This window comes from Mixophyes fleayi, chromosome 8 (genome assembly GCF_038048845.1).
Source record: "Mixophyes fleayi isolate aMixFle1 chromosome 8, aMixFle1.hap1, whole genome shotgun sequence".
Classification (NCBI taxonomy): domain Eukaryota; kingdom Metazoa; phylum Chordata; class Amphibia; order Anura; family Limnodynastidae; genus Mixophyes; species Mixophyes fleayi.
The window spans coordinates 3,608,457-3,635,412 of NC_134409.1; the positions used below are offsets into that span (position 1 = coordinate 3,608,457).

At 44.6% G+C, this 26,956-nt stretch overlaps 1 protein-coding gene and 1 long non-coding RNA gene across 8 annotated transcripts in view; one reads left to right on the plus strand and one right to left on the minus strand.

Annotated features, from left to right (window-relative positions):
• The window catches only part of ST3GAL3 (ST3 beta-galactoside alpha-2,3-sialyltransferase 3), a 239,927-nt gene that overhangs the window by 22,672 nt on the left and 190,299 nt on the right, over nucleotides 1-26,956 (minus strand). For all 7 annotated transcript variants that reach the window (XM_075181687.1, XM_075181688.1, XM_075181689.1 and 4 more), the window contains one exon: nucleotides 22,634-22,728. In XM_075181687.1, the coding sequence (XP_075037788.1) occupies nucleotides 22,634-22,728 (95 nt within the window). The remainder of the gene's footprint in view (nucleotides 1-22,633; nucleotides 22,729-26,956) is intronic.
• On the plus strand, nucleotides 22,262-24,669 carry LOC142098854 (uncharacterized). The gene is made up of 3 exons (XR_012678446.1): nucleotides 22,262-23,229; nucleotides 23,728-23,802; nucleotides 24,107-24,669. It is a non-coding gene; the product is annotated as an uncharacterized LOC142098854 (long non-coding RNA).

The window sequence follows — 26,956 nt, forward strand, 5'->3', positions numbered from 1 at the left end:
AGTGAAAGACTGAAACGTACGGAATGAAAGCTTAAAAGGCATTTAAGCATAAAACATTTTAATTCTCACATATGCAGTGCACTACGTCTCCCATGCATGTGTCAATTTGCATTGTTTTTCCAATGAATAACTGAATTACTGAACAACTGGGTGTATGAAAAATGTAAAAAAACCTGGACTGATCAGGAAAGAAATAAAGGTCTCACTCGTATTTATTGTGATGTAGGATAACTGCGTCTTATTCCTAAAACCCGAACCTCTCTCTGTGTCCTGCCAGCTATACACTAAGTAATTTATTTCAGTAGTATTGTATATAAGCCCCTAATTTATTATTAACTATATTTATTAACAATAATGAGGTAACTAAATAGAAACAACTTACGGGCAGCACGGTGGCTAAGTGGTTAGCACTTCTGCCTTACAGCACTGGGGTCATCAGTTCAATAACCGACCATGGCCTTATCTGTGAGGAGTTTGTAGGTTCTTTGTAGGTTATGGAACAATAATGTGGAACAAATAATGAGGAAAGTGAAGGGTGTGGTCTACACACTTTTACCAAACCTCGCTAGCAGAGCAACTGGGGGGATGACCTAATTACACTGCTTAGCTCCATATGTGGAAAGAATTATGAATTATAGACAGGATATTTCTGTAATTATCTACACTTGGCCGCATAGGAGCACAGTTCAACATATGATTTGTACAGATAACAGATACATAGTTTAGATCACATGTGAGAGAGGTCTTCATCTATGTTGAATTATTACCAGATTACTATCAAAGATACACGTGCCTCATATATCTCACTGTATGCTGAGGGAAATGACCCCTCAGCCTGAGATGGCCAAGTGTTAGCTCCAGGGCCTAGGGAGAGGTCCCGTACCCTACGATGGGAAAGGACAGACAAACTGCTCCAGATTTATAGATAATTCATTTTTCTATTGTCTTCATTGCAAGAAAAATTCATGACATTGCAGACTAATATCTGTAGTGTATCCTAATATCTGTAGTGTATCCAACTAAATCCATAAGAAGTTAGATATCTACTTAGGAAGGTTGGGCGATCTTCTATCTCCCAAATGATCAATAAAATTTCTCTGGGGCAGGACAGTTATACGCTGGGCACCGAAAGCACTCATGTGACACTAACGTAAGCCACAGGCTAGACACAATAGTTATACACTGGGCACAGAAAGCGCTCGTGTGACACTAACGCAAGCCATGAGCTAGACACAACAGTTATACACTGGGCACAAAAAGCGCTCGTGTGACACCACCCCAGGCTAGACACAGCAATCAATAACCGTGATTGTGGGATGACGTGGCAGACAGTGTATCAGCTTTCTGTACAGCTATATGCTGTTACCACTGCCCAGCCCCCACACTGACCGTATGTTCTACTGGAATTTCACATACAAACAACAAGTAACTTCTACCCTCTGCAGAAAGTGTGGCTGGCTACAACAACTGTCAGTCATCCTGAGTATTAGTACTCTATTAATGGCTCTGGACTTGTTTTTATTGCACGGATATTTGCATAAGGAATATATTAACTCTAAGGGCTGGAATCTGTCGTTATAGTATCAATAGGGGCTCATATAGCATTGGAGGCCTTTGCACCACAAAACCACAAAAATTAGCGGGAAAAAGCACAAGCTGGAAAGAGCTCAGTTAAGTGCTCATGCTTAGTTGGACGCACCTCAAGACAACATTAGCACAGGTTAATGTAAGTGTATATAAGCACCATGACAGCGTTGGGATAGTATAGAGATAGTATAAGATATGTGACCATACTTGCTGACTTTTTGATGTTCCCCTCTGGGTTTTTGGTGAATCACGTCATTATTACGTCTAGTTGCACCAGCCCTAAAGCACCCGCAAGAGATAAAACTCCTGGCAGGTGTATATGTCTCTTCATACATGTCTACGTCAGTCATGATTACATGAACACCCCTCACTGTACGCTCACCCGACACCAAATCTGCAATCTGCATACAGACATATGAGTACGCATTTTCTTGCGCAGTAGGGAAATGCCTATTTTACACACATATAACAGACATACTTACAATTCTACTTTGCCCCCTAGTGTTCAGTGCATTTGAAAAAACTAGGGACAAGTTAAAACCACCGATAAACCCCTATTATCTATTTTTAGAATGTGAGTGTTTTCTTTCCATTTCTAATAAAGTTATTTATTTGTTTTTCTGCTTTATGAAAAGTAATAATTTCAGCAGAGCAGAAAGAGTTAATGTAGTGTGCTGGAAGGTGACACTAGAAACATCCTAGGTGCAGGTTAACTGTGGAATAGCCATGAGTGTATACAAACGCTGTCTTCTGGGTATTTGTTTCACTACTGATATAATCCTGGCTTCTTCTTCCTATCCTTCCAAGGGATTTGGATTTAAAGGGGCAACCAAGAGCCTCATTCACTAAGATTATTTCTATCACTACCAAAGATACGTTTAAAAAAAATATGTGTTTTAATTTATTTGTTCCAATAAAAGTGTTTTAAATTCTCACAATTGTTGCTTTGTATTTTGCACTTTTTGTACCGTCATGGTTCAGTGCTTCTAATATCAGATGCACTATGTAAGTATTACTGACGTACTATTCATGTGTTACTGACATACTATTCATGTGTTACTGACGTACTATTCATGTGTTACTGACGTACTATTCATGTGTTACTGACGTACTATTCATGTGTTACTGACGTACTATCCATGTGTTACTGACGTACTATCCATGTGTTACTGACGTACTATCCATGTGTTACTGACGTACTATCCATGTGTTACTGACGTACTATTCATGTGTTACTGACGTACTATTCATGTGTTACTGACGTACTATTCATGTGTTACTGACCTACTATTCATGTGTTACTGACCTACTATTCATGTGTTACTGACGTACTATTCATGTGTTACTGACGTACTATTCATGTGTTACTGACGTACTATTCATGTGTTACTGACGTACTATCCATGTGTTACTGACGTACTATCCATGTGTTACTGACGTACTATCCATGTGTTACTGACGTACTATCCATGTGTTACTGACGTACTATCCATGTGTTACTGACGTACTATTCATGTGTTACTGACGTACTATTCATGTGTTACTGACGTACTATTCATGTGTTACTGACGTACTATTCATGTGTTACTGACGTACTATCCATGTGTTACTGACGTACTATCCATGTGTTACTGACGTACTATCCATGTGTTACTGACGTACTATCCATGTGTTACTGACGTACTATTCATGTGTTACTGACGTACTATTCATGTGTTACTGACGTACTATTCATGTGTTACTGACGTACTATTCATGTGTTACTGACGTACTATTCATGTGTTACTGACGTACTATTCATGTGTTACTGACGTACTATTCATGTGTTACTGACGTACTATTCATGTGTTACTGACATACTATTCATGTGTTACGGATGATCCATTGGGATAATCGAAGAAGCCGCTGATGCTCCGTATAGATAACTCTCTGGATAACTTTCCATATTACAGGCCGTAATCCAGTATTCATGATATGGACACAGCAAACAGAGATGTTCTATATTCCACTTTATTTCTATATATGACAAATAGACGGCTATGGCTGGCTGCCCTCAAGGTCATCTAAAGCAGTCAAGAAACTGTAACTATTAATCTCTATATATTGAATTTATGTCTTATTTTATATGATGGTTGATAAATAGTTTTCATTGCATACTCTGAACTCTTCTGTGTATAACTGGATTAGCACCATTTATCTCCTCTTTGTTTGACTTTCCCTGTATACAAATCTTACATTGGTAATAATGCTGCAGATTTAGGGGAAATGGGAAGAGCTCCAAACATTCACAGAGGGGGATTATTTCAGGACTGGGAGCTTTGTGATGATGTATGTGTGACCTCTGCATCCTGTACATCTACTGCCCCCTCCCTCCCCACACTGCCTCTGTGTCCTGTACATCTACTGCCCCCTCCCTCCCCCCCACTGCCTCTGTGTCCTGTACATCTACTGCCCCCTCCCTCCTCCACACTGCCTCTGTGTCCTGTACATCTACTGCCCCCTCCCTCCCCACACTGCCTCTGTGTCCTGTACATCTACTGCCCCCTCCCTCCTCCACACTGCCTCTGTGTCCTGTACATCTACTGCCCGCTCCCTCCTCCACACTACCTCTGTGTCCTGTACATCTACTGCCCCCTCCCTCCCCCACACTGCCTCTGTGTCCTGTACATCTACTGCCCCCTCCCTCCTCCACACTGCCTCTGTGTCCTGTACATCTACTGCCCCCTCCCTCCCCCACACTGCCTCTGTGTCCTGTACATCTACTGCCCCCTCCCTCCTCCACACTGCCTCTGTGTCCTGTACATCTACTGCCCCCTCCCTCCTCCACACTGCCTCTGTGTCCTGTACATCTACTGCCCCCTCCCTCCTCCACACTGCCTCTGTGTCCTGTACATCTACTGCCCCCTCCCTCCTCCACACTGCCTCTGTGTCCTGTACATCTACTGCCCCCCACACTGCCTCTGTGTCCTATACATCTACTGCCCCCTCCCTCCCCACACTGCCTCTGTGTCCTGTACATCTACTGCCCCCTCCCTCCCCCACACTGCCTCTGTGTCCTGTACATCTACTGCCCCCTCCCTCCTCCACACTGCCTCTGTGTCCTGTACATCTACTGCCCCCTCCCTCCCCCACACTGCCTCTGTGTCCTGTACATCTACTGCCCCCTCCCTCCTCCACACTGCCTCTGTGTCCTGTACATCTACTGCCCCCTCCCTCCTCCACACTGCCTCTGTCCCCTGTACATCTACTGCCCCCTCCCTCCTCCACACTGCCTCTGTGTCCTGTACATCTACTGCCCCCACACTGCCTCTGTGTCCTATACATCTACTGCCCCCTCCCTCCCCACACTGCCTCTGTGTCCTGTACATCTACTGCCCCCTCCCTCCTCCACACTGCCTCTGTGTCCTGTACATCTACTGCCCCTCCCCCCCACACTGCCTGTGTGTCCTGTACATCTACTGCCCCTCCCTCCTCCACACTGCCTCTGTGTCCTGTACATCTACTGCCCCCTTCCTCCCGACACTGCCTCTGTGTCCTGTACATCTACTGCCCCCTCCCTCCCCCACACTGCCTGTGTCCTGTACTTCTACTGCCCCCTCCCTCCCCCACACTGCCTCTGTGTCCTGTACATCTACTGCCCCTCCCTCCCCCACACTGCCTCTGTGTCCTGTACATCTACTGCCCCCTCCCTCCCCCCACACTGCCTCTGTGTCCTGTACATCTACTGCCCCCTCCCTCCTCCACACTGCCTCTGTGTCCTGTACATCTACTGCCCCCTCCCTCCCCACACTGCCTCTGTGTCCTGTACATCTACTGCCCCCTCCCTCCCCCACACTGCCTCTGCATCCTGTACATCTACTGCCCCCTCCCTCCCCCACACTGCCTCTGTGTCCTGTACATCTACTGCCCCCCTCCCTCCTCCACACTGCCTCTGTGTCCTGTACATCTACTGCCCCCCACACTGCCTCTGTGTCCTGTACATCTACTGCCCCCTCCCTCCTCCACACTGCCTCTGTGTCCTGTACATCTACTGCCCCCTCCCTCCCCCACACTGCCTCTGTGTCCTGTACATCTACTGCCCCCCACACTGCCTCTGTGTCCTGTACATCTACTGCCCCCCACACTGCCTCTGTGTCCTGTACATCTACTGCCCCCTCCCTCCTCCACACTGCCTCTGTGTCCTGTACATCTACTGCCCCCCACACTGCCTCTGTGTCCTGTACATCTACTGCCCCCTCCCTCCCCACACTGCCTCTGTGTCCTGTACATCTACTGCCCCCTCCCTCCTCCACACTGCCTCTGTGTCCTGTACATCTACTGCCCCCCACACTGCCTCTGTGTCCTGTACATCTACTGCCCCCCACACTGCCTCTGTGTCCTGTACATCTACTGCCCCCCACACTGCCTCTGTGTCCTGTACATCTACTGCCCCCTCCCTCCTCCACACTGCCTCTGTGTCCTGTACATCTACTGCCCCCTCCCTCCCCACACTGCCTCTGTGTCCTGTACATCTACTGCCCCCTCCCTCCTCCACACTGCCTCTGTGTCCTGTACATCTACTGCCCCCTCCCTCCCCACACTGCCTCTGTGTCCTGTACATATACTGCCCCCTCCCTCCTCCACACTGCCTCTGTGTCCTGTACATCTACTGCCCCCCACACTGCCTCTGTGTCCTGTACATCTACTGCCCCCTCCCTCCCCCACACTGCCTCTGTGTCCTGTACATCTACTGCCCCCTCCCTCCCCCACACTGCCTGTGTGTCCTGTACATCTACTGCCCCCTCCCTCCCCCACACTGCCTCTGTGTCCTGTACATCTACTGCCCCCTCCCTCCTCCACACTGCCTCTGTGTCCTGTACATCTACTGCCCCCTCCCTCCTCCACATTGCCTCTGTGTCCTGTACATCTACTGCCCCCTCCCTCCTCCACACTGCCTCTGTGTCCTGTACATCTACTGCCCCCCACACTGCCTCTGTGTCCTATACATCTACTGCCCCCTCCCTCCCCACACTGCCTCTGTGTCCTGTACATCTACTGCCCCCCTCCCTCCTCCACACTGCCTCTGTGTCCTGTACATCTACTGCCCCCTCCCTCCCCCACACTGCCTCTGTGTCCTGTACATCTACTGCCCCCTCCCTCCTCCACACTGCCTCCGTGTTCTGTACATCTACTGCCCCCTCCCTCCTCCACACTGCCTCTGTGTCCTGTACATCTACTGCCCCCTCCCTCCCCCCACACTGCACTGTGTCCTGTACATATACTGCCCCTCCCCCCCACACTGCCTCTGTGTCCTGTACATCTACTGCCCCCCACACTGCCTGTGTGTCCTGTACATCTACTGCCCCTCCCTCCTCCACACTGCCTCTGTGTCCTGTACATCTACTGCCCCCTCCCTCCCCACACTGCCTCTGTGTCCTGTACATCTACTACCCCCTCCCTCCCCCACACTGCCTCTGTGTCCTGTACATCTACTGCCCCCTCCCTCCCCCACACTGCCTCTGTGTCCTGTACATCTACTGCCCCCTCCCTCCTCCACACTGCCTCTGTGTCCTGTACATCTACTGCCCCCTCCCTCCCCCACACTGCCTCTGTGTCCTGTACATCTACTGCCCCCTCCCTCCTCCACACTGCCTCTGTGTCCTGTACATCTACTGCCCCCTCCCTCCTCCACACTGCCTCTGTGTCCTATACATCTACTGCCCCCTCCCTCCTCCACATTTCCTGTAAACTGACCAGTGTCTGCATAGCTGCCAAATGTATAAAATGATTCCCAGGGACACTTTGCTACTGAGCTGGTGCACTTTATGCCTGCGCCTCGTGACTTTTGGGCTGGTTCAATTTGAGTCCGACTGCGGCTGCAAATTTAATTTGAACCGTTCGATGTTTGCAATGAGCAGATAAAAAACGCTAAAATAAACTATAAAATGTTGCTTGTTTGAGCTTAAATGGCTACATGCTACAGTTTATTTAATGTTTTGTTTCTTTCATACGGTGGACATTGGGCGTTCAAAGTTTGCATTGAAAACCTTAACCATAATATACAATATATCCATTTAAGCTCAAACCTGTTCGCCTTGCTCAAATTTATTTTAATGTTTTAGTGTATCTAAAGTTAGATCATTTATAGCAAATTTTCGAACTTCAGTTGATTAAAAAAAACGGTTTGAGAACCACTTTGAAATAAATCAGAACATCTTTAATGTTTACCACAAATAGTTACAGTAGATCTAATCCAGTCATTTCCAATCAGTATATCTGCACTATAGGATGGATCTGTGAATGTAGAGATTATATAGGAGAAATCTTTCCTGTCTTGGTATCTTAATATTGATGTGCCATAAAACATGGGTTATTAGGTGGACTAAACCATATAAATGTTCATTATTATTGTTTCTTTATACAGTGGAAATCATATTACATACCTCCAAGGGGCAAATGCTGGATTTGTGGAGGGGGATTTCCACACCACGCCACCAGTGGGCGTGACTAGCACGCATGGGGGCGTGGCTATAATATTAAACAGTGCTTGGCTGCTCTCCAACTCTTCCTATCCCCATAATATACATGGGCAATGCTGCGTGTACTACTGTTAGGTGCATGCAGCTCTCCCCTTTCAGACAGAGGCGTGTGAAGCGGGGGCAGGGTCCAACCACCTCAATTATACAGTGCCCCAGGCTTGGAGGGGGGTTTCCAGGCACTAGGAAACACCCCCTCGGTTTGCCTATGCCTCCCAACGTGAAAGTCCCTGGAGCAGGGGGGATGGTCACATCACAATGGGGGCGTGGTCATATCACGATGGGGACATTCCCATTATATGTCTCCCACACAGATAGGACCCTGATTGGAATTGAACCTATGACCCTAGCGCTGTCAGGCAGCAATGCTAACCACTGAGCCATCACGCAACAGTAATACTCATCCAATGTTTCATGTTAGGCAACGACCAGCTGACTATTGCTAGGTTGATACAGTAACAACACAAGTTGGTGAATTAAATACCAACATTCTACAAATTCTGGCACCGTATATCCTGTAACTGGATCCCATCCTGACGCCACCGACATGTGACCACCTGACTAAGGAGTCTTGTGTTTCACAGGGTGTCTAATTTGAACAGTATTGAGCCGGAGGATTCTGCACTGACTCACACAAGATGCAAAGAATATGTCGTCCATATGTGCATCTGCCTCCAATCACATCTATGAAAACATCTCCTTGTGGAAATTCAAACATAACAAAATAATGCAGATGACAGAAGACTTGTTGGAATTCCCAAATGTTACTTTTGAAGTTTGAAAGGAAAACAAGTGACAGTAACTGGGAGCAGTCACGCTTATTGTAACAGTTACATTCATGTTAAAGCAGAGTTTTTCGTCTCCATTGGACTTGGGCGCATTATGGATATCGTATAACAAGTCTCAATTATTTCCATAAAAACGTCCTCAACATTCATGTAATGTATATACTGTAAGCTTTGTAAACAGCTGAAAAGAGATTCTAAAAATATTGTTCAAAGTCTGACAAATATTTGCTTGTTATGGAGACGATAACTAAGATGCCAACAACAAAAAGATGCATTTCGTACATTGTAACAATTGAAATTTTATTTCCTGGGGGTCTTAATCCGTGTGATCGGGGTATAATGCAGAGTGAATGAATCCTGACACAATGTGACACAAAATACAAAGTGAAATAAGACTCAGATAATTAATCAATGTAAAATAATTATTTATTAATAATGATAGATAAACTAAAACCCTTGGATGAGACGCTGGCGATATTATTTCCAATGACCAAACCTTACACCTTGTTGTAAAACAGACAGAGAACACAGGTTGGATTTGTGATACCTAGATCTGTAAAAGAAGAATTTGTGAACCCCAAAACTTTTCGGTTACATTGGCTGTCAAGGGGTTCATGCTCCCAAATCATTATATAAACCAAAGCTGCTGATAGAGAGAATTACATTGCGTATCAATAAATATTCATCAATCAAGTCCTTTGATGAAAATCATGAGGAACGTCAGGGACAAATTAATTAATCTAATTACGCTCCGTCAATCTCCTCGGTTACTCAGCTGCTTCCTACTGTACAAGTACTAATCTGATCTCAGCTACACACAGATCAATCAGTGGAGGGAGAGTATTAATCACTTGCCGGTAACCTGATCCAGGCTCTCAGTATGTCAGCAAGTGTGTGGAACAATTACACTGCAGTTATGTGGCAGAGTGAGATTATTTCTGGAGGGAGAATTTAAAGAGACAAACAGGAGTTTCAGGGCACAAACAGGAGCTGTTCAGGTCTTTGTCATTACTGCACAGATACAGTTTATGGCTCATGGGTTCTTGGGGACATTTTCATAAATCTGGGTTAAAGCATCAACAATTCTTATCCCAGCTGAACACCTTTTTTGCCCAGTAAGTCCCTAAAAAGTTTGTAATTCACATTAAAGGGCCTCAATTGGAATTAGGAGTAAATCCAGCTACAAGGTGCAGTTTTACACCTTAGAGGGGGGACTATAAAATTTGAGGACAGATTTAGAGTTGGGAAGGGGGCTTGTCCTAGCTTAACTCTAAATTACAGTATTAAAATGAAGGTGGGCAGTAGTTCATCATCACCATTTATTTATATAGCGCCACTAATTCTGCAGCGCTGTCCAAATTGTAGCTCACAACTACCGAGGTAGAGAGATGTAGACTTTAGTTCTGTGTAGTATATGATTTATCAACATTGAATTAAAATACAGTCTATATTGCTTAATTTTAAAATATCTTCTACAGGACAGTATGTCACAATTGGAGCTTACAGTCTAAATTCCCTAACACACACTCACACACACACAGACTAGGGTCAATTTTGATAGCAGCCAATTAACCTACCAGTATGTTTTTGGAGTGTGGGAGGAAACCGGAGCACCCCGGAGGAAACCCACGCAAACACGGGGAGAACATACAAACTCCACACATAAGGCCATGATCGGGAATTGAACTCATGACCCCGTGCAACATGCAAAGCAGCCAGTATTTCCCCTGCATGCAAATGGAACAGTGCTTGTTGAAATTATACAAGAATTTAGCACTTTTCTCCAGCACTTGTGACGCCTCTGCTGGCCCTGCTAATAATGACACTTCCCCAAAGAGCAAGCCGCACTATCATATTTGTATCAGAAATCCTTCTTCACTGATCATGTGACTCACACATACACCAATTTCACCAGCGGCTTTCGTGTGAGTGTTAAAGTCAGCACATATTAATTTATATTATATTTATGGTATTTAAGGGGAAAACATCACCAATCTGGATTTCTTTTACGGGTCAAAAGTACAAAATACACCCAGATGGTCTAAAACTAGACACACATTCACTAAATTGAGCTTTTAATTAACCTTTTTAGTCTATTTTGCATTTAACGCCTAAAAAAATACCAAGTAGACTTTTCCATTAATTAAACCCAAAGGGCAATTTCCAGTGCATTAAAGTCCCTCTGTCCATCTGCTTTGGATCATTATATATATACTCTACCAGAGTGCAGAAATGTTCAGTGTTTACACGGAGAGCCGCCGTGCCCCCGCCCGCCGCCCCGGCTGTGTTCTACTATAAATACTATCAATCAGATGAAGAGATTGATGAGCAAATTGCAGCAAAGACAAAACGTTGGCAACAAGCCAGGGACGTTCTGGAACAGACCTGTGATTTACGACAGTTTGTAATAAGTGTATTTACCAACGGAAAGCCCTGTCGCTTCAGGGATACACCGTTTCTACCTTATAGTACTGTAACAAAAACGTTACACTAAAAACACATTTAACTTTATTTCCACTCAATAATAAGCAAAATAGTAACAGATAGTAAATACAGGCTCATTTTACACCCAACGTGCGCAGTAGTTGTAGCTACCTTCTCTATACATATTGGGGTGATGCAGTCTGGGGCGTGGGGCCTGGCTTGCGATAAGTGATTATCATTGGCTCTATAGCAAGTGCAAAACATACATCTCTTAACAGGTGTACACGCGTGTTTCTGCAGGTCTGCATGAGCCGCCTTTGTGTTAGTGTGCTCGGTCTGCGTTCCCTCCCCCGTCCAGGCTGGCACGAGTGCCAGCAATACTGCATAGGAGTGTGGAGACGCCGGCTCCACACACGGGCCGCGGGCCAATCACGGCGCCCGCCCACGGACCAATCACGGCTCCCGGCCGTGATGAGGTCATAGGGAAGCGCCTGGCCCGGAAATATCGTCGGCGGCCACGTGGGAAGCGGCCTGTTCGGCGGGAAGTGAAGCTGGAGGAAGGACGTCTGGACACAGCAGCACCCACAGTAGCAGCAGCAGCAGCAGCACCCACGGCAGCAGCAGCAGCACCCACGGTAGCAGCAGCAGCACCCTCAGCAGCAGCAGCACCCACAGCAGCAGCAGCACCCTCAGCAGCAGCAGCACCCACAGTAGCAGCAGCAGCAGGACCGAAGAGGAGTTACGCTGACGTCGCGAGCGGAGGACCTAGACCAGGTAAGACCCCAGTGGGGACCACCCCTCCCGGGCCCACGCCCGCATCCTATCGGACACTCTTTACCCGGGCCCAGGGCCTTCTGCCGGCGTCCATTAAGTCTGCCTTTCCATTTGGTAGCTCCCGTTAGACCCAATAGGGCACCAGGCCCTGAGTAGATTCCCTAGGGCGCGAGGCCCTCAGGTCACCCCTGGGCTTTAGGCCCTGCCTTGGAAGTCTGTCTTTGTTCCCTCTCTCCCTTTTCCTAACCGTATCACCCTTGGGGCAGAGTAGGACAAGAACACACACACTCTGCTTTGATATTACACTTTTCCGTGTTAATAGTGTCCTGGGTATTGTACTGTGCAATTGAGTATTGTATTGTGAGTATTGTACTGTCAATTGAGTATTGTATTGTGAGTATTGTACTGTCAATTGAGTATTGTATTGGGGGGTATTGTACGGTGTAGTGGGCGGTTGGGGCGTGTTGTGTCTCCCTGCAGGGGTCGGAAAGTGGTGTGTTGGGACTGATCGCCGGGTGGACTCAACTCGTTCCCGAGCCGGTAAGTATTGTCTATCCCCTTTCCCTTCCCCCTTCCGTGTAGGCCCTGGTGGGGCAGATCCTTGGGCGGCGGTGTGGCACGACTTCTTCGCGGGCTGGGAGAGATCCAGGTCTCCCTCGGTGCCTTGGAAGTAGTGTAGCACAGCCCTTCTGAGTTCCGAGGGCGGTTCGGGCGTTCCGCGGTTCCACTGGGGCAGTACAGCCCTGCCCTGGTGAGTTCCGGGGTTGGTCACAGCCGTCCACGGTTCCATTGGGGTGTCTGGCCTGAGTTCCGGCAAGGTTGCCTGACGGTTCCAGGGCAGACGGTGCCTCGTGGGGTAAAACGGAGTCCGCCCGCACGCCGGCAGGAGACTGACGGTTCTGGGTGGGGACTGTGATACCTCGCGGCGCACCGCCGGCGGAGTGAGTCTTGTCCCCACACTTGTGGCCCTCCCCAGAGGGGAGTAGGGAGTTCGGGCGAGAACGTTCTCTACCCCGAACTCTTGGAGCCGCGTGGCTTGGCCAGAATAAAACGGAGAGTCGCCAAGCGGGGCTGAGTAACCCTCTAGTCCTGGGCGGCATTCCGGACACCCCCTTCCACTTCCCCCATTGTTTTCGTGCCTCTGTTCCTCTCGCACGCAGGAGGGACCGTGACTGCAGCAGAAGCCTCCTGCACTTGACGGGTTCCGCCCATAGCGACCCTCGGGATCAGGTGAGAACCTTTCCTCATTACAGGGGATCCTTTGAGACGTTCTTCGGGAGTACCGCTCTCACAGGAGCACATGTGTGGGTATGCGCAGAGCGATACTACGTAAACTGGCGCAGCCACAATGTATCAGGGGTGACGACAGAAAAATGTAGCTTCTCTGAAAATTCTGTTGTACAATAACTATAGGGTACTTATTTTTTTTCCTTTCTAACCTCTCTTTACTATCGTCCATTTTTGTAGCAACACGACATTTAAATACAACAAGTTACAACTTATAAAACAAAGTGGTAGAGCTGATTTGACACATGGCTGGGTTCCAATCTGGCAGCTTCTCCCTTTCATGTTGGCTTGTATGAATGCTTGGAACCATCCGACCCTCCTTTGCACGCACAGTGGCACAAAGTCAACCAAACCACAGCATTGTTCGCCCCTGCGCCTCCTCATGCAAAGTGGATCGGCTCAGCGGCATTGTGGACGGCACAAGCTGACAGAACAATGCGACGGTCATTATATTCAGCCCTCACTGAAAACGACCAACAAGCATTAATTGTTTCCAGTTTTATGTGAGACATTTAGTAAATGTTACGCCACAAATGAATGGGGCAGTGAGAAGGTTTCTTGTGGCTTGAAATTGTGAATTTCTATATTGTGCTATTCGGGAAATCCGGCCTCTGTAATTACATGACATAACGGCAGCACAATGTCAATACACAGACTAGGAGAAGGCAAAATGCTCAACAATATCTGCTGTCTCTCTGTGCAGCCTCATGTAATGTGTTTTCATCATTCAACAAATGTTGCATTTGATATTTGTAGTATTTCAGCTATTTGCCTTGCAGCGGGGAGAACAGGCAGCCCACACCTGCCTTCTTCAATTACAGCAACTAAATGTTTCTCTGAGAACCAACAATAATCAGTAGAAAGTGAGAGCCCCAATCTGCAGCTGGCTGAGGGAGGTAAACCTCTTCTTAAAGAGAGACCGGTGTATCAGCCGCGTATGTCCACTTGTGTCAGTCTTATATACACAATATATTGACAAGGCCGGGTCAATATGAAACGATACCGTCTTTTTTCCCCTGGCATCAGGCAGGGATACCAGAAGAGTGGGCCTCTGTATGTAGTAGGTGTGCCCCCCTCCCCCCTAGAGAACTGGGGCTGATATTAAGCAGCACAGGCCATTAATGAACGGAGGTTTAGGGGCTTTCCAACCAACACACATTGCCAACTTAATGTCAGCCTCACTTACCATCAATTATTGCCTGTGCACAAAAGTGCATTAATTGCATTAATTCTATTATATGTCACCCCCTTAACCAACACTTGATATAACACCAGTTTTGGTTTGTCTTTTAGGCTGGTGTTATAAAGAGGGGACACTACCTTAGAACATCCGGGAGACCCCTGAATTTCGGGTAGTACTCCTAGTAGAGTAATTCACCCGCCAGGATTCCATTTCATTTCCTTGTGAAGTAGGCGAATGCAAATTTGGGTCAATGCACAGCAACGGAGGGACCCGATTATGCAAAATTCGATGAAAAAATTTCCAAATTTCCGTCAGCATGCCCTCCGCCTTTGTCCTTGTACCCCAAGCCTGTGTTTTGTTCAGCAAATAGTTATTGAAAGGAGTTCTGTACAGCCAATTGTATTTCATTTAGCAGCTATTTTTCTAGAGCCTCTGCAGCCCTGGTGAGATTTTAGTAATATGCCCCAAAGCCCATAGAAGTCTGTTTTTGTTTGCAGAAGACAGTGGACTGCATGGGGAGAACTGCAGAAGAGCCAAGACAATTCTTTTAAGCCAATCGTTTGGCGCTCGAAGTTGATCAGAACAGGACTTTCCAGAGACGCAGACGTTACCCTCACTCAATGGTTGCTTATGTAAACAATGGCTTGGTGGGTATCAATGTTTGGAGCCAATAGCAACCAATCAGATTCCACCTGTCATTTTCCAGTTCAAGGAATAAAAAGAAAGCAGACATCTGATTGGTTGTTTTCGTTTCTTGACAATATCTATCTGTAATAATAAAAGTGCTCCAAGACCCTTGTTACACTGTTACAAGTGTGACAAACTCTGCGGCAGGAGATTAATATTTATATTTCTTCAGAACTTATTGCCGTTTACTAAGAAGTGTCAGTAATGATATATACCGCACTGCTAGCTAAGATGTGATGAAAACTACATAAACTGTACTGTAATGTTTATGAAGGGCAAAAAAAATGACATAATTCTTCTCAATGATGAATGATTAAACCAGTATTAAAAAAGGAGTGAAACATTTTTAACGCTTCCTAATATAGTATAAAGCAGTGAATAAAATACCCCACCCAGGTGCTGAGCAAAAACTATTGACCCAAAAGCTGCAAAACTCACAAATCACTAATTACAAATACACTATATGGGAAAAAGTATTTGGCCACACCTGTTAATTACTGAATTGAGGTGTTTCAATCAGACCCGTTGCCAGAGGTGTATAAATCAAGCACCTAACCATGCAGTCTCCATTTGCAAACATTTGTGATACAAAATTGGTGGTTCTGAAGAGCTCAGTGACTACAAGCGTGGTGCTGTGATAGGATGCCACCTTTGCTATGAGACGGTTCGTGAAATTTCATCCCTGCTGGATATTCCACGGTCAACTGCAAGTGATATTATTAGAGAGTGGAAGCATTTTAGGAACAACAGCAACTCAGCCATAAAGTGGAAGACCACGTAAAATCACAGAGCGAGGTCAACGACTGCTAAGGCGCATGGTACATAAAAATCGCCAACGCTCTGCTGATTCCACAGCTGAAGAGTTCCGAACGTCCACTGGCATTAATGTAAACACAAAAACTGTGTGGCGGGAGCTTAATGAAATGGGTTTCCATTGCCGAGCAGCTGCATACAAACCTCACATCACCAAGACCAATGCCAAGCATCGGATGGAGTGGTGTAAAGCACACCAACACTGGACTGTGGAGCAGTGGAAACGTGTTCTGTGGAGTAACAAATCACGCTTCTCTGTTTGGCAGTCAGATGGGCGAGTCTGGGTTTGGTGGATATCGGGAGAACGTTACCTGCCTGTATGCATTATGCCAACTGTGAAGATTGGTGGAGGAGGGTAATGGTATGGGGCTGTATTTCAGGCTTTGGGCTAGGCCCCTTATCTCCAGTGAAAGGCAATCTTAATGCTTCAGCATACCAAGTCATTTTGGACAATGCTATGCTTCCAACTTTGTGGCAACAGTTTGGGGAAGGCCCTTTTCTATTCCAACATGACTGTGCTCCTAAAATTAATCAAAACACAAAGTTCCAATTGGCTTCAGATTAACATGCCGCCATGAATTTCACATTGTCTGAAAAAGTTTACCCTTAGGCTGGATACACATTACAGGTTTTTCAGTTGGCTATTGGGCCAATCGAGTGATAAACGACCTTTTGGGCCGATATCACATTAGTGTGTATACTTAAACAATGAACAACAGTCGTTCCAAAGTACCGATCGTCGTTTCATTTGATAGTTCAGCAGAAATATAAATCTTGTTCCAATGTTGTTCTAATTCTGCAATCTGTAAACACTCACAGTCAGGATCTCCATAGAGTTTGCAGAGCCACAATCTTTTCAGCCGATGGTTATAACAGATGAAGAGCACAGATCTGAAGCTAAATCTTGCAAAACGTTTATAGCGTGTACACATGCTGATCGGGACCTCTTATTTTCAGTCGTTGATACAATCGTTGTAAATAACACATTGGTCAGAAAATTCTGTAGTGTACCCAGCCTTAATGTGATGTGTAAATGTAGTGGTGTATACTTAAAATGAATGTACACATAAAACAGGGATCAAATACAAATAGGGCTCAATCAATGTAAACCAAAAGTTATCTCTACATACACATACATGTATACGCACATCTTACACTATGGTGACTGTTAAATGTAACTATCCATGCAGACCATGGAATCAATGAAACTGTGGGATGTGTCAATTTTATTCTACTAATAGGGACAACTCAACTATCATAATTAAAACCATCTAGAAAACTTCACTCTTGGACAAAAAACATGTCCCCTTCCTTTTGGTAAACCACGCTTACCAATAGCGAGACCCATCGAGTCTGACATATTACTTAAAATAACAAAAAAGGAGATAATTACATTCCCGGAGTTACAATTGAAATGTTCTTCAATGAATACTTGCCTACGTTTTATACTAGGAGAGGTCCAAGGGAGAAGATTTGTGAGGGGTGGGGGTGTGACGTGCATCATATCATGGCCCCACCCAATGTGGGTGGGCTTCGGGAGGGTATGGCCTACTCATTCGGACGTTCGGGAGAACTCCCTGAAATTTAGGAGCTGCCTGGATATTCCAGGAGTGTAGGAAAATATGTTTCAAAGTGAACTGTTGGGGAAAGACAGTTTAGTACATGTTAGGCGTGGCACAAATCATGCAAAATCCCCTTCTCTGTATAACTGTAGTTTAGGTGATAGATCCCGTACTTGAAAGAACCTGACATATACATTTGTTATTTACTGTTAGAAGTCACTTCTGCTAGAAGAGACTGACTACGCTGTACTTCAATGGGATTACTGGAATATCGTCTTCTGTGTGCAGGGAAAAAATCTTTCCCCATGATCATAAATATTTCTTCCGTTCTGAACTACCACTGAAACATTTACATATATATGTGTGAATATTATCACTAGCTCCTTTATAAAGGCAGCTTGTATGTTAACATGTAGCGGTCCTCAACAAACTGGACGTCAATTAGAGCAAAGGGGGCAAATTTGCATCTTGGCAAAACTATATTGCACGGCAGGGGGGCAAATTTAAAATGTACGGACAGATTTAGGGGCCTATTTATCAAGCCTTAAATCATGACGCATTTTCTGCACGGTTTAGAAATTTTTAAGTACAGTCACAATTTAACAAAAGCCTAATGCAGGAGATACTAGGGATATCTCCTGCATTAGGCACAGTACCGCCAATACCGCAGTCCCCATAACATTCAATGGGGTGTGTGAAAATTTATCAAGCTCTGAAAAGCTTAACTTTCCGAGATTGACACCGAAGGCTAATGGCATCTGAGATGGGGAGAGCATCGCAGGAGAGGGATATTCAGATCACTCACCATCAACCTTCTCACTCTCCCCTCCGTTAATTAATGACCTTTTTGTATGCGTGACCCTAGGTCAGTGGGTAAGAACCTAACTCAACTCTAAATTGCAGTATAAAAATAAAGCTGCCCAATGTTTGTGGGGTAGATGCAAAAAATTAAAATTGATGCATTTGCCCAGCTTGCAATGCAACGTGAGCTGTCTGGGACCAAATTTGCTCCTTTTTTTTTTGCTTTGCTCTTAACTTTATATGAGGCCACTGCCCCAGGCTAGAAGGAGAAAAAGACTGAGCAGAGCTGGGTCACCTCCAAAGGAAAGAGGCAGCAATCCCGGAATATAGGTGGAGATACTACACTGCCCTAAACTGCAGACTCCAGAACAGATTTCTGGGGTGACATGTTTCCCTTAATAAACCACTACGTCAAACATCTGCAAAACTGAAATCATAAACCTGTCAATCAAACATCTCCCTCCAGAACATCGCAGACCGAGGCCTCACAATGTAGCAACATTCAAGCAGCGTTTAATCGACTTCTAAACGGATGTTACTTGACCACAACACGTTCATTCCACCCACTTCCCATAGACAAGGTGGCCGTCAGCTCTCTTATCAAACAATGTCACAGCAAACAGAGGATTTGTACTATATATATGAGTGCAGCATGTACACCTGGGTGCCTGGTCATCTCTGGTTACCGGAGTGTGCCATCTCAGCCAATAAATCATATAGGAGCTGAATGTAAACATGGTGGCACGCCATTACCATTACCCATGGCAAGTTCTATTGTGCATAGATGACTTGTAACGAGAGCCATTGTCAGGACGCTACCACCCATCCTGTCAGTGTTTGCACACGTGTGGCTGGCGGTGGCCACCAGCAGTCCTGGGATTGTACAGAGCGTTCCAGCTGGCTGCACTGGAGGTAAACAGATGCCGCTCACCCAGGGTGACCCCATGGAGGAGACGCAATGTGACAAAGATCAGCAGATCAGGTAGCATGTGCAGAGGAAAGGGGCGATGGTAGCTCTCTCCTTGTAGTTGGTTTAACCTGCCGGTGAGGTCACTACAGACGGAAATGTGCTAAATCATTTATGCTGCAAATCAGCCAAGTGATGAAGGAACATCTGGATCGTGGAGAAGTGATAGGATTCCCGATGTCACTTAAATAAAACTGACACATGGAGCACATCACATTCCGGGGGCAGCGGGAAAGAGAAACATTTTTATATAAGACAATCTGCATTGACTAAGAGGCCTGTTTATCTACAATCTGACGTTAATTATCACCTGTCATTGCAGCGATGACAGATGAATTAACAATGAATTTACTACTGAAGTCATGTAGGGACAGTGCATCCGATAGGAGGTTGTCCTGCGATGGCTTCTTTCTAACGTTAACTACGGATTCTGACCCGGAGTCTTTACGGTGCATACGCGACATATGTCATTTACGGAAATTAACGTAAGGGGAGAGCAGGAGGGCTGTGGAGACGGCTCTGTCCAGCAGGGTCATACTCCGAAAATATAAGCTTTCAGAGCTTGATAAAATTGCTCAGACCGCAATCCCCTTTGAGTATAATGAGGACTGCAGTTAATGCGCTAATTTGCCTAATGCAGGATATATATCATCATCAGCAGCAGCTATGGGGAGAACACACAGACCTACAAAGATAAGGACATAGGGGCTGATTCATTAAGGATATTAACTTAAAAAACTTCTTATTTCAGTCTCCTGGACAAAACCATGTTACAATGCAAGGGGTGCAAATTAGTTTTCTGTTTTGCACATAAGTTAAATACTGACTGTTTTTTCATGTAGCACACAAATACTTGATAGCTTATTTGTACACTGAAATTTAAAGTTGATATTTGTGTGCTACATGAAAAAACAGTCCGTATTTAACTTGTGTGCAAAACAGAAAACTAATTTGCACCCCTTGCATTGTAACATGGTTTTGTCCAGGAGACTGAAATAAGAAGTTTTTTAAGTTAAGATCCCTAATGAATCAGGCCCATAGTCGGGAATGTCTATACAATGTGCACAAGGTAACCTCAATGTGTGTGTGTGTTTTATTCACCAGGAACAGGGGGAGGGCCATAGCCCATAAGAATAAAATGTGGCAACAGTGACTGTTAAATAAATAATGTAAAAGTTAAATTTAAAATGTGGGGCAGATTTATAGTTGGGGTAGGATATGTCCTAGATCAGTGATGGGCTAACTTTTTCAGGAGCGGGCCAAATAAAAAAGAAAAACTTTAGGCGGGCCAATATAATTTATTAAAAAACTCAAATATCGAAATATATAATACAAATTTTTTGAATGGGACGGGAGGGTGTTATATAGCAGTGTTACCTCTATAAGTGCAGCGATCGTACAGACACAGCACTTTTTTCAGCTGGTTGTTGCAGATCCGTCTTTCTGGTGAGCCACTAACTGACAACACAGCAGCCAATCGAAATCCGCCTTAGTAGATGGCCCAGCCCATCTCTTCTCACATGACTTTCAGCCATTTAGGAAGGAGGATGAAGTGTAATGGAGGAAATAGCTGGGAAGGCATAAAAATGAAGGTTCTGACACACAGGGTCGGCCCTAATAATTTTATGCATATTTTAATGAAATTTTTTAAAATATTGGCGGGCCGGATAAAACCTCTAAGTCAGCCGGATCTGGCCTGCGGGCCGTAGTTTGCCCATCACTGTCCTAGATCAACTTTAAAATGTCAGTGTAAAAATAAAGGTATCAAGTATTTGTGTGCTACATGATAAAACAGTCAGTATTTAACTTATGTGCAATATAATAAACTAATTTGCACCCCTTGCATTGTAACATGGTTTGTCCAGGAGCAAATTTACTCCTTTTTCTTGCTTTGCTCCCAGCTGTCTCCAGTAATCATTACACAGAAATCTTCAACCTGTCGTTTCATTTTCTCGAAACCAAATATACGTTGATTGTTGCCTAACTAGAGTCTGTTCAAACTACCTCCCTGTCTGTCACCTCCACTTACATATCTGCGCACCCTCCGATGGGCACCTGTCAGTCTGGGTTCGGTGAGCTGCATCTCACTGTAAATCCAATGTCATTTATGTGTCTAAGGGTCTTCTGTCTGCTAATGTAACAATCATTTCTTGCTATTAATTCTCCTAAAACCATCTACAACCTTTGAAACAATACAATGCTTACAACTAAATTCTTTCAGTAGCACAGTGGTCAGCACTGGGTTTGATTCTGACCATGGCCTTATCTGTGTGGAGTTTGTATGTTCTCCCCGTGTTTGCGTGGGTTTCCTCCGGGTGCTCCGGTTTACTCCCACACTCCAAAAACATACTGGTAGATTAAATAGCTGCTGACAATATGCCCTAGTCCGTTTGTGTGTGTTAGGGAATTTAAATTGTAAACTCCAATGGAGCAGTACCAATCTGAATGATTAAATGATCTCTGTACAGCGCTGTATAAAATGATGGGTGCTATATAAATGAATAATAATAATAATAATAATAATACTTACTTGATGCTGGATCACTTTTCCAACCATTTCTTTATTGTCACTTTTAACAATGTTACTCCCTCTTTGCTCTTTTTATCAGTTGTGGTTTCCCTGGGGTCAGAGCTGGTCCCCCGTAATATATCACTTTACACCTTGATGGCGTTCCCGTTACTCCACCCGATATATCTACCTTATATTAACACCCCAGTATCTGTATCTGTGTAAGCAACGAGCGCTCTAGTATCTAACGGCTTTACTTAAAGTGTAATATTTCATTATGTAACAATGCTTTAGTCATCACAATAGATCTAATACTCCACTCGTACGTTCACAGGCTCGATGGTATGTAACTGGTGTACACGCCGCAATTGTGTGCCTTTAACAGACAAAACAGGTCCTTGCTCAAGGACCCAGTCCTGTTTCCGGTCAAGCTGCTGTTCGTTCAGATTTGAAGTTACTCAGCAAAAATGACTGTGCAAAGAAAAGAAACTAGTAAACTATTATTGTATTAACCTCTAACTATATTACCTGCAGGTATCTGACACCAGGTACCCGACACAATGTGGCCACTGTGTCGGACTAGTTATAAGCGATTACAATAATAATGGTTTCATTTAGGACTGCTGACCCAACTCCTCTATGAAAAGTACCAATATGTAGAATAAACATCGTTAAGTAACTGTGGGAGGAAAACATCCAAATCAGTCCGCAGACTGTTATAAAAATTGTGATTTACCTTGTCCTTTAATGCCAAAGGGAGGTACGTACTCCTTGATCTTCCCCCATTTCCTGAAGGAATCATCAAGAAACATAGGTGCTGGTCTGGAGAACCTGCAAAGACAACATAACGGTATAACTTACACATATTAAACGTCTGTCTGTATGATCTTATACGTCACTGTGAATAAATACAATTAATGTAATAGACATTGTATGTAATGATATAACAGTCAGAGATAATAGGTTCCACAATAAATTCCATTTCTCTTAACTTTTTATTACAAACAGATTAAATGGATACATTGTAACACAGCTTGACCGTTACATTTATTACATTGTATCCATTTGTGTAGTGTATTGCAGGATGAAGTCACTGCTTTGCCCCATGTATCACACAGAAGGGATGTAATATCCACTTGTCTCACAGATGACTTAATACGAGGAAGTCTACCATGGTTTGGACAGATGTCCTCTGTATTATCATAGTTTAGGGGTCAGGCCATCAGCGACTACGTGAATCCCTCCTGAGGGACCCATCATCTCATCTTAGCAACGTCCATAGAAATACGTAGATGTGTCTGGCAGATGGAGAGTAGATTATGGCCAGAGAACGTGAGTTGGAGAGTTTGTGGTGACAGAATGAAGTTATTCCTGAGCCAGCGAGGAGGGGGGACGCTCTGCTAGTCCTGGGTCGCTGTATTATCTGCTTTTCATGAGTAAATGTTATTACTAGACTGTATTTTACCCCTGGGACAAGGATCCTAATTTCACAGAAACATTATCTGACACCATTTCATCGATTTTGGCAAGAGCAAAAGGGTTGGTGCGTTGCATTATTTATCTGCGTATTATAGAGCTTGTAACATGAACGTCATTAGATTAATTTAAAAGCACGGTACAATGAAAAATAGTGGGCAAATGTTTACAGCAAAAAGCATATTTAAAGGCCAACTAACCTTTTTTTATTTTCCTTGATGAAAGAAACGAAACTAAGTTGACTAAAGAAAAAAACTTACAATACACTATAAACACATTACTGTGTTCTCAGCTTGTTCTGAGTGCAAGTTTTTGTCTTTTTCCCATGATCCCCTCCTAAAACCCTCCTGTAAGTCTTACTGATGTGTGATAGTCTGTGAGAGTCCGAGAGGCGCAAGACCTTTGGGCAACCGAGCAGAGGTGGAACTAGTAAGTTGTGGTGGAAGTTGGGGAGGAGGGAACCGGGGCCCCCGACCCTCTGCATCTGCCATGCAGCGGGCCCCATTATCTCCACCTGCCGCACCAATGGTAGTTCGGCCACTGCAACCAAGTAACGGGGAGTTTGCTCCCCCAAATTAACATATAATTCCTATACAAGTAATATCTGGTTATATGTTTAAAATAACAAAATATCCATCCAACATTCTGATAAGTAACATATAGAGGACATTCTGCTGTAACTATGAAACAAATTCTAGTTACAATCTATCACATTTTATCATCTCTGATACAGATATAAACGTCACACCCTTCCATGGCAGGACCAGGCCGGGAGATCACTCTTGTGAGAATTGTGACCTGCGTCTGACCAACCTGCCCAGCGTAAGAAAGTGGCTACAAGTGCTTTACCGATGTCTGTCTGGTCAGCACCGAACAGCGTGCAACAATACTAACATAACGAGAGGAAACAGCCGGCGCACATACAACAAGGAGAAATTTGCCTGTTTGTATTGGGATTGGTGGGAAATGTCAATAATCCATCACTATTGTGCAAATAACACCAAGAACCGCTAGTTCAGATTAAAGTCCCCGCTCCCCAGTCGTCAGACCCAGGCAAAGATCTGGTGGGGGGCTGAGGGTTACCGCACCACAGACAATATATCCATGTCATCCGTGTGCATTTCATGCGTGTAACTGTCACACTTATAAACACAAAAATAACCGTCTAAGAAAATAATTGTACAAAAATAAAAAGTGACACATAATAAATACAATGTATCTTCACTCTCATGAACTAAGAGATAAATAAAGTTAGATTAAGCCTAGTGGAGGGGGCATTAGAAAGCAGTAGAGGCTGAATTGCCGTTGCCACCATGTTTATTCCAGGAATACCTACAATCCCACATAACGTGTGCGAGTACCTAGGTATTCACAAGACAGGTAAATAGACTCATTTGCACAAATGGAAATGTGTTATCAGACATATTTTTGCACTTTCATGAATGAGCTTTTCTGTCCCTTCATCTACAAAGATGCAAATATGTGTTCTGACTTCTGCAAAGCTGGACTGCGAGGACACAATCTCTTGTTTTGTCCCAGATCCCAAAATAAAATAATACGCAGACCTCGCCCAATTTTACAAAAGCAGATGCAAACCTGACGTGACTCCAGATTTTTACATCTCCAATGTTTGGTCCCTGGCACGGAAATCACAAACACAAAAGTAAAAAAAAAAGCGAAACAAAAACATAATATTAGAAACCTCCTGAGACATCATGAGCAGCTTAACCCCATGAAGATATTGAACTTCAAAACAAGTATTATATCACTGTTCCCAGTTGACTTCTCTCTGGGAATATTAGGAGACCTCCTAAGACCCCCACTGTGCTACAATAAAATGGCCGCCACTTTCCAGCACACAGAAAGAGGTGCACTACAATAAAATGGCTACTCTTCAACACTGAGGACTGATATAACAAAATAGCTATAAAAGAAAGGTCGGTCTGTCTGACCTAATCTCCCAGTATGTCTGAGGGTCTCCCAAAATATTGGGAGACCTCCCAGGAAGATAGACTAACTTCCCAGATCCCTGCTGTGTCTTCATAACTGCCAACTTATTATTATTTAATAATTTATTACAAGGCCAGATGTATTTGTTTAAGTTTTATTGAGAGATATTTGATAGGTAAAGAATTTGGTGCCTATTTGTCCAGCTCTATCATAAAAAGTTTTTTTTTTATTTGCTCCATTTAGTCACCCGGTTATCACCAGCGATTGGGCCTCAATGCTTCTGCATGGGAAGTGGTGCAGCAATAATTTCACCTCTGTGCTGCCTGGTTACTGGCAGTGTTGCCATAAGTTTTAGTCAAATACAAATAAGGCAGGGGGGTATCTGCTCCGTGGGCCGGTCCCATAGTCGGCTACTTTGGGCTGGGTCACTGGGCCATCTGCATTTTTCCCTTTAAAATGTTCCTAAGAGGCTGCTGAGACAAGTCCTCAGGGCTCAAGTCTGCGAGCCAGTCCCTGCTTGGGGCAGAGCAGGTCATGCCCATGGGTGGACCAAGACACATCCTTCTGAAAGAGCAGGACACGCCCACTTCGGCAGCGCACCACACGAACATGTTACTTGCACAATCTCCCTGAAATTACTTTTCAAAAGTAGGCAAGTAGGACAGTTATGTAGTTTTATGGTGGCTCCTACTGGGACCAACACTGGCCAGAATATGATCAGATTAATACCGACCATTCATTAGAAGCGTAATTTGTAGCGCATCATATTTTGCATATTTGTCCTCTGAGAGCATAATGTCCTTATTCATATTTTGGAAAATGCTCTTGTAAGAATGCTCTGTACAACCTTTTGTGAGATGTCCTGTATATCATCTTAGGACTACCCCCCATTAATACCAACGTTTATAAGATCCTAAGGTAAACTTGCGGGAGGAGAGAGGCGCTCAGCAGTTGTCCGCTACCACGGAAACACACCCTAAAATGGGCAGCCACATTATACCTCCTATCGCCATAATTTACTAATAAAATATTTCCGGGGAAGCTGAGTGATACTGGCTGGGAGCCATCCTCCAGCGGGATGCACAGTGACTTGGCCTTTCAGTTGCACATTTTTGAGAAAAAATATATATATATTTAAAAATATATTCTTTACAATAATTCCTGTGTGCCACATTGAAATATTAAAGTTTATTTTCATTGCCGCTATCGTCATCCTGACGGTCGGAGACTTCTCTCTGTTGGGGAGACCCTTTTCTACTTATGGGCTTATTTAATAATTAACTGGTTTTTGTGTTTACGGCTCCATTCCTTACCTTTAAACTGCCTTAGTCTGTCCCTCCTCTCCGCTTACTATAGTAAAGGCTTTGCACATGTGGAATGAGGGGAGAACAGTAAAGTGGCAGTGAGCAGTGGTAGTCTCTTCGCCGATGCTGATAAATCCAACGCTAAGGACACCTACAAAAGAAAACCAATTTGAGAAGAAAACGACAAGAATATACATAGACTTACCTGATCAGCGACTGTCCATATATACCCGATCCTAGCAAAACACTGACAAGAGCTTCTTCCGAATGTACAGGAGTCCGCTAGTAGTGTCTGACATCAGTGCGCTGTCAATTAATTTTTATTTAAA